General features: G+C 45.3%; 1 protein-coding gene across 5 annotated transcripts in view; it reads left to right on the forward strand.

Moving 5' to 3' along the window:
• The window catches only part of RAB11FIP3 (RAB11 family interacting protein 3), a 174,953-nt gene extending 161,457 nt beyond the window's left edge, over window positions 1–13,496 (forward strand). For all 5 annotated transcript variants that reach the window (XM_014597439.3, XM_019493101.2, XM_019493100.2 and 2 more), the window contains 6 exons: window positions 898–1,038; window positions 1,896–1,977; window positions 5,416–5,553; window positions 8,213–8,368; window positions 9,128–9,268; window positions 9,967–13,496. In XM_014597439.3, coding sequence (XP_014452925.2) covers window positions 898–1,038; window positions 1,896–1,977; window positions 5,416–5,553; window positions 8,213–8,368; window positions 9,128–9,268; window positions 9,967–10,080 — 772 coding nt within the window. In that variant the 3' untranslated portion in view covers window positions 10,081–13,496. The remainder of the gene's footprint in view (window positions 1–897; window positions 1,039–1,895; window positions 1,978–5,415; window positions 5,554–8,212; window positions 8,369–9,127; window positions 9,269–9,966) is intronic.
• Window positions 13,497–14,642: the final 1,146 nt, after the last annotated feature.

The following is a 14,642-nucleotide window of genomic DNA, read 5'->3' on the forward strand; positions in this document are numbered from 1 at the left end:
GGCCCAGCCCTGATCTGGCTGCAAGGTGGGGAAGGGGGCATGCCTTGGCCCTGATCTGGCTGTGGGGCTTGGGAATTTGGCAGCAGGGGAGGGTGACAGCATTAACTGTCGCTGCTTCTCAGCCGCCATATTTCCTAGCCCCTGGGGAGCCCTGCGGACTGGGTGCCATGACTCCATGAGCCACATTTGGCCCAGAGGTTGAGCACTTCTGGTCTACTGTAATCCCTGCTCTTTCTCTGCAGTATTGCAGTTTAAGCATTTATACCCTATAGTCTGTATTTGTGCATGCAATTATTCCAGCCCAAGTCCAGGACTTTGCCCTTGTCCTTGTTGGCAAGTTGATAAGTTGATCTTTCCTTTTAAAAAGGGTTTCACTGTAACACTGAGGCTATTCAGAGTGTGGTGGCAATCTACCTGCCTCCTTTTTTGGATTCACAATGATTCTACTGTCAAATCTAGATGCTTCAGAGTTGGTACTAAAGACCCCAGAGAGGGGAATAGTGGATTTCATGGCTGTAAAGATACCGTATTTAACATTAAATAATATATATAATTAAACAATGTATAGTTTTCCATGCGTGGAATCTAATTAATGGGGGGTTATCTTAAATTTGAAATAGACCTGGTTATGGATAAATAGTGTGCCAGTTGCTTTCACATGGTCTTTAATGAGGTGAGCCCTTGTTAGGCGTCTCTTCCTTCTGCTTTGTACAGGCACACTTCCTTTTGACATCTTATGATTTTTCAGGTTCCCTGATCACTCCTGTGGAAAATCCTGTAGGAAGTAAACTGAAGAGGATGAAAAAGGACATCCCTTCTCTCAAAATAGCAGTGTGCCCGCGGGACTCTTGTGTAATGTCAGGAATGGTTAATCGGCATCTTTCCTTCTCTCAAAAGAGCTAATGCCCTTGAGGAGCAGCTGAAGGAACAGGAGTTGAAAGCAGATGAGACCCTCATGGAGGAGATCAAAAAACAGAGGGAAATTCTGAGCAAGATGGAGAGAGAAAAGAGTATTGAGATTGAGAATCTGCAAGCCAGGTTGGTCCAGCAGCCACAGCCTTGTGCTGTGCAGGTTTCCTGATATGGTTTTGTGTTAAATGCGTTTCATGATTAGAACACAGCAGTGGGTAAGTTTCCATCTTATTTTGCATCCAAGTTTATGCTGCTTCAATAATGGCTGTACAAAGTCTTTCTAACCCCCTCTTTTTCCTGCTTTATTTTTTCCCACAACTTTATCCAAAAATAGTAAATTAACCACCTCAGAACTGATGCTCAGTTTCTAGTTGGGGAGAACTTATTTGGATTTAATTAATTCTGCTTACTTTTAGCCTATGTGTCTCCTCCTTGTTCCTGCTCCAAATGCATGAATAAAGACAGTGTTCACTTGAGCCATGTGAAAAGACCATGAAAGCCTGTTTGACTTTCTAACTCAAATCACTTTCATGAGAACAGGCAAAACATCTGATCCTGTTCTTAGTAGAGTAAGTGAGAGTTTTGCTAGGATCAGGTCCAGAGTGAAGGATGTGGACATGGTGAAGCAGTTCCAACAGAAGGAAGGGCAATGAAGGTAGCCCTGTCCTCAACCTGAAAGATGGCATGGGGCCTTATGGATGGAGTATTTGTAACAGCATTCAAAAATCACAGGAGTCCAGCCACACTTAGTCAAATGTCTGCTTCTCTGTCTCCATGTTTGTCAATGGGGAGATTTGAAAATTTTGAGTTCTACTTTAAGAGATAGGGAGAAGGTCAGTTTTGGAGTGCTGCCTTCATCCCATCCCCATACTTCTGATTCCATGTTCCTGCCTTCAATGAATGTGCTCTTATGATTAATGCTATAAAGTTCTCCAGTGCTGGAGGCACACTGGTGAACTTTGTGTGTATATTTGTTGCTACAGACTACAGCAGCTGGATGATGATAACAGTGAGCTGAGATCCTGCGTCCCTTGTTTGAAGGCCAGTATCGAGAGGCTAGAGGAGGTGAGAGGGAATACTTTCTTAAATGATGTTATATATTTATTTTTCTGTGTACTAAAAATAGGAAGAGCGATCTGTTCCCTGTGCCAGAGATTGGGGTGAGAAAGTGTGGATGCACATCTCTGTATTTTGTGCTAGAATATGGTATTAATTCTTTAGCTGTGATTCAGCACCTTCTCCTGATGCTGTTTCTTTCCTGTGCATATCTTCATTTCACGTCTTTGCAGTGTAATTTCAAACTTGTCTTAGGCAGAACCTGGTGTATTAGGCAGAACTTGTACTGTCTTTCTTCCAAGACCATATAACCAGTGCCATAGCAAGGGGGGCGAGCAGGGTGACTGCCCTGGGTGCTGAAGCAAGGGGATGCCAATAGGCACTACCCAGCCAGGGCAGGATATGGGATGGAGCCACAGGCTCCCACTTCTGTGTGCAGTCCCAGGTAATCATGGGGGAGGGCGGGGCCTGTGCCTCCTGGATCTGTGTGTGAGGCGAGGATGGGCTGCCACTGCGGGCTTTGCCCTGGGTGCCAAACTCTGTTGCTATGGCACTGAATATAACAATTGCAAAACGGGGAGGGAGGGCCACTGCAGTTTTCCTTGGGAGTCATGAACTTTGGATAAATCAATCTTGTTCAGTTCACGTGTGATTTGGGTTTTTTGGCTGACAACTGAGCAGAAAATGCGGCTGTTCATTTATACAATAGACTTGTATGGAGTCTAGGTTATGCAACAAAGAGATCCTTTTGAAGCCTCATTTCTTCCAGTCCTACCCTAAATATTACCCTGGGCCCCAGCTCTGTCTGGAGAGACTGAGTCACTGCATTGTCTTCTTTTAAAATTCTGTAGATCTTGGTGTTGAGCAGCTTGAGCTAATGCAGTCTGAATATGAACTTCATCAGCAGTCTTCTAGTCTAACCAGAGGATGGAATGTGTTCCAGCAGCCAATGCTCCTATATCTGTTGCGGGCAATTATTTTGGGCAGAGGGCCGCTTACTGAGTTTTGGCAAGCCATCGAGAGCCGCATGACAGGCAGCCCAGGGCAGATTAATATTAATTTTCTAAATTTTTTTTAGGGGCCCCGTGGGCTGGATAGAATGGCCTGGCGGGCCGCATCTGGGGCGCGGGCTGCATTTTGCCCACCCCTACCTTATATGCTTTGTATCCCTTTGTCATACCATTTGTGCATGAGATGCTGCCCTCTTCTGGCAGATTTTATGGAAGTCTCAGTTGCTGTCACCAGAATGGGTACTCTTAAATTAACCTAGTGCAGGGGAACCCTCTTATATCCTAGCCTCTCTTTAGCTTCAGAGCATTGAATTGTTTCTTATTCTTCCTCCCTGATCACTATATCTAGGTTCCATTGAGTATGTACCTAGCAGTGGGGATGTGATGCAAACTTTATTGACGTTTTTCTTTTAATTGCCAAATTCATCAGGAGAAAAAATCTTTATGCTAAGAACATGTGCAAGTGGGCAGAGGGGAGTGCATGGGTATAAATGTATGTGTATGATTTGAGATGTGTGTATTAAATAGAAATTACAGTCATATTTGCCTGTGAGCAAAGGTGCCAGAAGATGAAATTTACATTTAGATGCCTGCATATTTTGGAGCCTCTGTTTTTTCCTGGATTCAGAGCCTTTAAGGCTCTGTAAGGGGCTATTATTAGTCTGATCATTTGCGTAACACAAGCCATAGGACTCAACCCAGTGATTCATCTATCAAGACCTGGTTTAAAAAGTGCATTGAGGTTTGTTTGGGGGGTTTTCTGGTTTAACAGGTGCTATATAAAATGATCACTTAATAAATAGGAAACCCTCGTTTTAAAGAGTAGGTTTTAGATCTGGATTATATGTGGCTCTGCTTTTTCCTTGGGCACATTTAGCCATCTGCAAAGTGTTTGTTCCTGACACTTCTCTCTTTATCACTCTGGAGTGTATTGCTGCTGCGTGCACATCTGCACATGCACTCACAGCATCTTGAACCAGGGCAGGAGCCCCAGGGGTCAGCCTGCCAGACCATGGTTGCTCCCCCTGGCTCAGTGTGTTGTGGAGGGACTGGCTTGGGGCATGAGGGTGCTTCAGTGCAGGGCTGGCCAGCAGGTAACCCCTACAATGAAGCACCCTCGTGCCCCAGCCAGCCCCTCCAGCATCTACATGTGCCCTGCTGTGAAGTAAATTATTTTACTCCAGCCTAATGGGGGCTCATGTAGGTGCGGAGATGTTTACTGCACACCTAATTAGTCTGCTGCACAGTAAATGTCTTGTGTAGATGCATCCACAAAGTGTTATTGCTCTTCTTTGTTTTTAGCTTAAATTGGAATAAATGTGGCTAATGAGCAATGACAGGTGCAATTATACTGGAACTTCATGAAGGAGGGAAACCCCTGCTGATAAATTGAATGTCTCCTTTAATTCAGCATGGTTGAAACAAACATTTCCTGTTAATATAATTTCACACTTACACAGCACCTTTCATCCCAGAAAATGTCAGTGCACTTAATTAACCTGAGAGCCTGACATTAGGCATCAAAGTAGTGGCTTAACTTTTACTGAGAGCTGTTTGTTTTCAGGTGCACTAAGCAATGTGGTCATTTGTTCAAGCATATGCTGTTAAGTACTTACATTTGTGAACTTTGGTCTGTATCAAATCAAGGTGCTCCTGAAATAGCCATCTTTTACTTGGCTCTCACATTAAGGGCTAGCTGTGCATTATGCTACATTATAGAGAGGGGCTGATCTGACAGAACTTGAAAACCTAATAGCAATTTGTTAACATCTACATGTCTAACCTTTGAATGGATTTGGCATGCTGTCCTGTGCAACCATTCATCTGAGATATGAACATTATATAGTGGTGTTTCAGAAATGCCCTGTAATTATAGCTTTGGGTTACATTTCCCAGTTAAAGCTTTTATTTCTGCTCATCAAGGATCCCATCCCATCTTGGTTCATCAAAAACCTCCAAGTAAGGAAATGCCTTAAGAGGGGTTTGTATGATGTCTCTGAATTGCTATTTATCCTTAAACATCTCAGAGGTGACATCACGCTGTTTCAAGCTGAGAGATCCCTTTGATTTCATGTAACCTCTGCCTTGCAGCTGTCACTTAGGCCCCAGTCCAGCAACATGGTTTCTGTGCTGTGCAGAGTCACTAGGCAGCTATTCAGGTGCCCACATAGATGGTTTAAGACTGGTTGTCATTAGTTGTGTCAGCTAGCTACACTACTACATCTTCTATTGCTGCCAGAGCACTGAGTCTGTGAAGTCCCCAGAGAGCAGATGAAAGCACAGCAGGCAAAGTAGCTGCAGTAATGTACATCAGTTAAAAGCATGTTCCCTTACTGCAATGCGTAGGCTTGACCTCTTGGATTAGCAGGAGGGACAGTCCTTGCAAAGCTATGAGAGAATTCTGGTGATATTTCTGCCTGGCTAAATCTTGTTGCAGGAGAAGCAGAAATTGTTAGATGAGATTGAAGACCTCACTGCTCAACTCAAGGAGGAGCAGGAAAGCAAGAGGAAGATGGGAGACAAATTGACTCATGAGAGACACCAGTTCCAGAAGGAAAAAGAGTCCACCCAAGAGGTACGTAAATCTATGTAATTGTCTAAACCCTTCTGCCTGTGTGTTTGTCCAGTGCCTTCAGTTACAATGGACACACCTACAGGGGGAAGAGGAGGGGGAACTCTTGCTTTCATTGCTAGGGAACCAGGAGATGCAAACTGCTTATAGGTAAAATGTCCTTGATAATTTTGTCCTACCTTTTTGCCACTACTCAAAAAAACAAAAAAAATCACTGTAGCTTGGCAGAGCCTAGTCATAAGGCAGTCGGTAAAGATGCCTTGTCGTAGCTGGGCAGAGGAAGCTGACACAGCATCTGTACTGTTTGCCCTCTCAGCTTGTATCAAAGCCATCATTTTCAGTGACATGAAAATTCATCCAAACATAATTGTGTTTACAGATATAGATATGCAATATATAGTCCTCTGATTAGGGCTTTTTTCCCTATTCAGCAATGCCTTATTTTCATCCATATTTAAGTGTAATGGAAAAGGCATGAGGATGGGACTTGGAATCAACCAGTGTTATCATAACAAGGACAAGAATGTAATAACAATCAGAACAGAACTGTGGCTGCTTACAGGTGTGAAAAGAATGTTTTACTTTTAGCTCAATGTGTTCCTGCAGTGAGCGTAGCGCATGCCCACAAGACGCATGTTAGTTTGACCCAGGTTCCTGAAGCCAGTATAGATCAGGTGCTTCATCTGGGCTTTTTGGCACTTGTATCCAATAGCTGGTTAAATCAGCTTTATATAAAAATGCAAACAAGCCCCACTGAAGCACCCAATCTATACAGAAGCTGGGGATCCAGGTCAAACCAGCACCCTTCCTCTTCTGGTAAAAAGCTGGGGGGGGGGGGTGTTGTTTGTTTGTTTTGTTTCTGTTTTTTCACATCTGTCAGGAGCATGTGTTCTGTGTGCTTTGCACCAACCATTCCCCCTCTCGTCCTGCCATCTCATTCAATGGTCCCCTTTGAAGCAGTGTGGAAGATCACTTATGCTTGGTGTTACAGCACTTGATCTACTCCTGACAAGACAAACAATAGGGAGTCTTTACACAGGCAAAACTACAAACCTCTTCTTGAAAAGGGCTGAGGGTTCAAAAACTTCCCTTGCTCCAGGAGTTCTGGAAGGTTGATTTCTCCATATTACAGGACAAATTAATGTTTGCCATCCACAGCAGAAAGGGAGGCTTTTGCCTCAGTTTACCAAGCAAGGTGGATTGTATTATAATGCAAGCAGCCATTTGGTTAAAGTATCAGGCCTGACTTTTGAGGTGGTGGATACAAAACATTGCCATTTCGCAGCAGCAGGCTTCTGTTGAGGCTTATTGAAGTGGGGGAGAGTCCAGAGCTGCATGATCTCTCTAGTGCAGTTTGGTTACTTGAACTTCCAAAGACATCCATGTGCATCTGAAGGGCTTGTGTGCTCCTTGCTGTGAAATTCTTGGAGCAGCAGAATAAATGAGTTGAAAGAAAAATTCAAATAGCAGCCCACCCTCCTGACACTAGCTCATGGGCAGTTCTTGCCTTGGCATGCCAAGGGCTGGTGCTTATTCTTCAGTCCAGTGTATTTGTAAGGATCCCCTCCCTGTCTGCAGTCACTGTTTTACAGTGCACAGTCTGAGGAGGGATAGGGAAGAAACCATCTTCTGCCTTTGTTTTAGTAATGTCTGTTTCTGCTTCAAGTGGACCAGCTGTGGTGGGTCACATCCTGCCATAGCTGATCTGTTTTATTGGGTGAAATGCATGTTGACCATTATCTCTCATCAGGCCGTGCACCAGACCCCAGGTTGGGAGCTGGGGAATCCCAGGATGGAGGCACAGAATGCTGGAAATTCTTAAGCTCCTGCTCTGCTCCGCGCCTCCATGTTGGGACCCACACTTCATGTAGAAGCGCAGGTTACTGTGGGTTCTGATGTGGAGCAGGGTAGAGTGGCACAGGAACCAGAGTCCCTGGTGCCTAAGCCTCCATGCTGGGACCTGTGCTGACTTGTGCTTCACATAGAGGCACAGGCCAGCATGGGGCAATGTGGAGGCGCAGGGAGCTAGGATATCTTCAGTGCCCTGTGCCTCCATGCAGGTCCCACGTTGGCCCATAACACCATGTGAAGCATGGGTTGGTAGCTTCCCTGCTTACCCAGATGTTTCCTTGGAGATCCCTGGCACACATCTCTGTAAGTGGGGAAAAGCTGGGCAGGCACTCTGTGGGTTTGAAAGGTCCACTTCTGCCTGGAAATTCCCACAGTGCAAAGGATCAGGGCCCCTCAAGACTCTGGAGCAGGTAGCTGGAGAGCATGGGCAGCTCTGGGCTGCTTGTGCTCTCCCACCATAAGCAAATAGATGTCTGCCACAGTAAAGTGGCGCAGATTGTTACCACTTTTTGTTGCAACTACAAATCTGGGCATGTGGCACAGCAAAAAGCAGTTTGCTTTTCACTTTGTACTGCCATGAAAATGTTTATGACACCATGAAGGCAACCAAAGATTACATCTGCTTCCACCCTTAGAGATGGCCATTAATCCTGCTGTCACAATCTTCTGGTAAGAGGATGCTTTCCCCTGTAGAGTGCAAGTACAATGGTAGTCAGGCCACCTGTACCTCACTGTTAGCTTCCTCATATTCAGGGAGTGGATTTGTTTGATTGTTCTGCCCACTGCATTAGTCTCCTTTGTTCTGTTGCAGCTGATTGAGGACCTCAGGAAGCAGCTGGAGCACCTGCAGTTGTTTAAACTTGAAGCAGAGCAGCGAAGAGGCAGAAGCAGCAGCATGGGACTCCAGGAGTACAATAGTAGGACGCGGGAGACAGAGCTGGAGCAAGAGATCAGACGGCTCAAACAGGTAGTTGGGACTGGGGCAGGGAAGATGAGTGGTTCAGCCAGTAATGGTGACAATGCTCAGCTGAACAGTACAGCTGATGTTCTTTAGGTCTACCCTTGCTAACTGGTGCAGACTCCTCATGAAGCACAGCTGGAACAGTGTTGGGGGTGGAGGCAGGTTACTGCAGAGAAATTCTTTCCTGGAGTCACAGCTACCACATAGGTTGGACCTAAAAGCAGCTTGTGGTCCCAAGTCAGAATCTCCTGGGTTTGCTCATGTGCATGATGGCCCTTGCAAGTAGACTGGGTAATGTGAATACATTTAACTGCAAGGGAGTGCCCGGATTTTCTAAACTGAATGGGGGAATGCAAGACCTTCTCCCCATGGAAGCAGTGATCTGCCTACCCAGCCATTCAGTATCCTGAGGTGGTGGATGCATTCTGGGAATGCTATTTTCTTCCCCCATTGAAACAGTTCAATCCCAGATCCATAGCAGAAATACAAAAAGCTGTAGAATCCTTCCGATGTGTCTTCTACTGAGTAAGGCCTCCCAGGGCTCTGCTGACTTGGAAGTGAGTCAGGAGCCTGTCTTCCTTCTGGTTCTTCCACCCAGTCCTAGGACACCAGGGGCAAGTTTCTTCCCTTGTCTATGCCTCAACTTCCCCATCTGCAAAATGAGGATGGGACAGAACTTCTGTAGAGCACCTAATGCTTGATAGATTTCTCACACTGTAGACGTGCAAATTGTTTGTATTGATTTGTGGGTTTTGTTGTGACCAGGATAACCGAAACCTGAAGGAACAAAATGATGAACTGAATGGACAGATCATAAACCTTAGCATCCAGGGAGCCAAGAACCTCTTCTCAGCTTCATTTTCAGAGTCCCTAGCTGCAGAAATCAGCTCGGTCTCCAGAGATGAGGTATTTACTGTATGGTGTTGACAGGAGGCTTATCCCTGTTTACCTCAAACCCCTTTGTTTTTAGGTAGATTGATGTATTTATGTAATCCATGCTCCTTGCCTGTGAGCACCTAGTTGGAGCTGAAATGCCCTCCATGCTCACTAACAATGTAGAGATCTACTGAAAGCTGCCTAACAGAAGAAGGCAATGCTGTGTCATAGGGATGCTGTTCTACAGCTCAGCTGCTCTTGGGAAGAGAGATTCTGGCTGAGCTGCTGCCTTTGCACATTTCTGAAGAAAGCCATAACCTATCAGGTGCTCAGATGCTGTTGTGGGGGGACCATATAAGACCCTACATTGGTGGGGGGAAAAGGGGGAGTTTATAGCCAGAAGATGGTTGTGCTTAGGCATTGAGAAGGTTATGAGTTCTAGTGGACTTTGTGCTGTATAGTAAAAGGAATGAATCTTGTTAGCAGTAGCCTTTGTCATATAGGAGTTGTGTACATGATTGGTGTAAACTCAGAGGATGGTGGGAATCTGTTGTGTAGGATGTCTTTCTCGGGGCAAAGTACTTATTTGTAGTGGCCCCTCCTGGATCTGTTATGTTTGTTGTTGAGCAAGCTATCTATGGCTAGAGATTGCAAGGGGATACTTGCTAAATGTCCTGGACCTTTGGCCTGTTAGTTATTAATTAGGTCCCTGCCCTTCCTCCCTACAGCTAATGGAGGCGATTCAAAAACAGGAAGAAATCAACTTCCGCCTCCAGGATTACATTGACAGGATCATTGTTGCCATCATGGAAACGAATCCATCCATCCTGGAAGTCAAATAAGGAGGCCACAAGCTGCAGACTCTGTACTGGGGATCTGGTGTGGACTTAGTGCTCTGAGAGGGGAAAAGAGGCTTGCAACACCTTTGATCTTAATGAAGGCACAAGAAGCATCACTTCAGATTGTTGGATGAATTAATCCAGTGGACCGGGGGAGAAAGAAAAACAGCAATGAAGCTTTGTTGTTTGACTCCATTACTTAAAGACCCTTCCTGGCTTTGAGGGGTAAAAAGGGAATCTGGAGAAATGCAGGCATAGGCAGAAGAGGAAGGGGAAAGAAGAGGAACTGCCACCCTGCCACTGGAACATATCGAACACTGGGGTTGATAAATGGCTGCTAACAGGAACTGTCTAAACCATAATCCTGAAATCCCTATTGCACAGGTGGGGACTGAGTTTGAAAAGAGTTATCCAGAACCTAGGGCCATAGAGAGATGACTCCCATTCAGCCTGTTATTAAGAGAAGATGCTAATGGGACGGAGAAGCTAGCTGACTGAATTCTGTGCCCTGTCCCACTGACACACCTACTTTGCCGAAGTGTCCAGCACATGCTCACTAAGGCAAATCTACCAACAAGAAAAGCTTTGTCCCAGACCTGTATATTTTTTTTTTTTCACTCATAGTGGGAAGTTCCTTCTTCAAACAGCACTGCTAGCACCTCACTCCCTGGGGCTTGGCCCTGATGGGTTCTCCATTTAGGTGGTAGATGAAAAGGGAGGAGTAGCCATTTTTTGTAGACCATTGTTGGAGCCTGATCTGTGCCTCTGCACTTGTGTTTTGTTCTGGCTTGGCGAGATGTCACATTGCTCCATCTTTGGAGCTCACTGTTCAGCAAGCTCCATCCCATGTGTGATTCACTGGGGTGGCTTTTACCAAATTCCCTTTCTCCTTTTGGGACAAGTTCCCCAAGTATCAGATGTGAATCCCTATGAATCAAGCCAGTGGGGCCTGAATTGAATGGGCCTGCGGTAGGGCAACAAGCAATGGGAGGGATAAAAGTCATACAACCATGGATAGGTGGACTCTCTACCCTTCCTTCCTGTTGTTCCCTTCAGGGACTGAAGGCAGGGCTACAATCTCTCCCAGCTTTATTAGTCAGTCCTGGAGCCAGCCTGGCAGCTGGCATGTTCTTCCCTGCTCCTGCTTCTGTTTGTATGACTCCTCCTTACCTTGGAGTACTTTTATAGCCTTAGAATTGCTGCAGCAACAAATGGGCGCACAGCACCTTGAGGCAGTTGCATTCAGGCAGCCCCTTGTGTCAGAGAATAAGCTACAGTGAAGAGAAACAACATGAGCCATTTGAACACTTATTTCAGGCCCAAGGATTGTTGTACCATGGAAACTGTCGCCTATGCCTGAATGTCACTTCAGAATGAAAGTGGTACGGTCTATGGCAATAATCTTCTCTGAGATGGGCTCCGCTGTTGACACTCACAGCACTGGAGGTGGGGCCCTTGCCAGGGTATAGGGCAGAGCCCTGGCTGGCTCTTGCCTGTCCTCTTCTCACATCCCTGTGCTGCCCTACCTTTGGTTTCACCCTTGCATTAATCAAGTTTTTGTTGGTCTAAACCAGGAAACTGCTATCATTGTGTTGACTACTTAGACAACTGAGTTTACCTGGAGCCTGAACCTTGTGGTGGGAAGGGCATACAGCTCGCTGGAGACTGAAATCCATGACTGCTGGGAAACAAAAGCCATGTTTGCATCCAGCACATTTAGGCTCACTACTATGAAAGGCCATTTTTAAATCTAAGGGCCTTTCACAGTGCATTGCCTAATAAGTAAATGAGGAGTTGATTAAAAAGAGCCTTTTCCTCTGGCTACCAAAATAACATTAAGAAGGGTAGAAGCTCCTGAAGGATCTGGCTTCTGTTACTGAGGTGTTTTGGCCCAACAAGTCGGGGGGGGGGTATGTTTGTGAAACTTGAAAACATAATTTTCTCCAAGTCAATATTAAATGGTTCCTCACAAATACACTTTTCCTGTAACAAATAGCTGTCCTGATTCCAAGCATAGTCACATGGGACAGACAGCAGGTTTCTCTTTTAAAATAGGGGGCAATTTTGTTGTTTTTAAATCAGCCAGTTAGCTTTTAAAGGACTTGGCTAACTGGGTTGAATGCCAAATCTGTAGTAATGTGGAAAACTTCTGCACCAGTACCACACTTTACATGCATTCCTCATCTGTAGCACTAAAGCATCTGAGTTTGGCAAGTGGCCAGCTCTGTAGCTGCACTCGTCACTCCCCTGTAAAGCCTGTTACATGCTCACAACTACTGAGTTATCCTCTCTTCCCTAGTTTTATTCCTTAGATTGGAGAGTAAAAGCACTTCACAGGGCACAGGACAGCACAGAACCATATTCATGGTAGCCTAGAGGATGTCCCAGTGGTGGGAGAGGAGTCTGCCTGGGGATCTCTGTGAGCGCCCTAAGCAATGTTGCTACCCTGACTTCTCTACCACTCCATGATACAGAGCCAGCTTTCCGGGCACCTGTGCAGTGTATTCATATTTATACAGGTTTGACTTTTGTTTTAAAGTCTGTAGTCCCTTGAACTGGGTAAGGGAAGTGCCCTTTTAAGAGGGGCAAAGAGGAGGCAATGCTTTCAACTCTTCTGCCAGGCAGGAGCAGGATCTCCAGTCCCCTTTGGATGTTCTGTGAAAACACTTTCCTGAGGAGGCTTCTGTTTGTAAGATCTGCTGCAAGAAAAGGGGTGATGTGCATCGAAGGAGGGAGCCATGTTCTCTCAACACCAGGGCAGTGAACCACCAACACCCACCTTCCCCTTCCTGCACCCTTGTGTAGCATACCCCAGCAGACCAAGAGCTCCTGTGCACTTGGCAGTGCTCTGAGCTGTCTCCCTCGCATACATTTCGCTCCTCAAGTCTGTGGGAAGAAGCCACGTACTGTACATTTCCAGAGAAGCTTTGGGTGTAAATCAGTGTATACTTGGAGAGGGAGATTTTTCTATCTTGTAGAGTAGGTATTTTTATAGAATGAAGGTTGATCAATTTTTTAATACTTTAAAGAAGAGAGAAATGTATCTGTGTATACACAAATATTATATAAATATAAATATATATATATATATATGTATAAATATATAAATATTGGAGACCTGCCTTTCTTGACTTGGGATCATGTATCCCCAGTTAAAACAGTCTTTTTTTTTTTTTTTTTTTTCCTGTTGATCACTCCGAGGTACTGTAACTGTAAATAATCACCAGGAAAAAAGTTTTAAACACAAAAGCACTGACTTGCACACTGACAATGCTTTAAATTCCCAAGGAAAAAAACTGTACTTCCCAATAAAGTTGCTCTCTCCCTGCTGGTATGTGAAGGAAACTCGAAACGAGGCAAAAAAAGTATTGTCTTAAATGATGTATTGATTCTTGTCAAATTAAAAGCTGTTACCATTACTCTTCAGAGTGTTTTCTCCTTTCTCTGCTTCCCCAGGAAGGAAGGGATGGCAGAGGAGGGAAGGACTGAGAGATGTTTTCATAGCTTGTCATTGCTGACTCAGGCTTTAAAAGCAGGAATTGTGTGAGCACTGCAAAATCCCCAGGAACATCGGAAATGAAGCCCTTCCTCTGGGCTGGTAGATTCTTCAGGGAGTTTCCTGTCAATGGTGTTATAGAAACCCCAGGAGCTGCACAAGGTATTGCCATGCAGAGATCCCTGTTCAGACCAAGTTGTCTTGCTTCCCTGGTGTGACTCAGGAATAGCTCTGTAGACCTCACTGGGATCCCCCTTGAGTAACCAAGAACAGGGGGAAGTCCTGTTCTGCACCACTGACATGAATGGCAGAAACAGGATTGAAGTCTTGCCCTCTGATCTTCAGGAGGGCAGACTTCTCTGAGCATATTTCTGGATCCCATGTCATTCATTGCATTGCCTGTTAGTGACCCCTTCTGGTGAAACCAGGGCATGATTCTCTGTTAACCTTTTTAGGCTTAAGGCACACTTGGAAAATACCAGCTCTTAATTTTCACTTTTTTTTTGCTGACAGAGAAATAATAGCACATGGATTCCTATTTGAAATCTCTGGGTTTATTTTGTGATTCATATACTGCAACATTCTGGTTGAGACACATTGGTGTAATGTAAAGGAGAAAGGGAAACTGGATCCTGCTGAATTTGGAGACTCCTTTTATATGTGAGCAGAGCTGTGACCAGTGTTAGCCATACTGAAAGTTTCCCTGGACCAGGCAGTCCTAAAGAGTGTGTTGTGGAGCAGCAGAAGTGTGCCATGAAAAATTATACCCAATCAGTGTCAGATCTAGCATGCAGAGCAGCAGCATTTAGCCTGTGGGGCTCCCCATGGATCCAGAAATTGGTGGGGGAGTAGAGACAATTAAACCAGGCCATGACTCCCCACCACCAATTTTCCAAGCTCTGCATGGTGGGATCAGGCCCACAGACCAGATCTGGCTTGCAGATTGACCTGGCACTGCTCGTGTGGTCTGTGGGGCCAAAAGACTGGGCTTGGGCAATGCTATGTAAATCTTATATAGACATGCGCACCTTTTTGGGTGCACAAGTGAAGCGTGCTGCCCATTTTATTC

Source organism: Alligator mississippiensis, chromosome 13, assembly GCF_030867095.1.
Source record: "Alligator mississippiensis isolate rAllMis1 chromosome 13, rAllMis1, whole genome shotgun sequence".
Lineage (NCBI taxonomy): Eukaryota > Metazoa > Chordata > Crocodylia > Alligatoridae > Alligator > Alligator mississippiensis.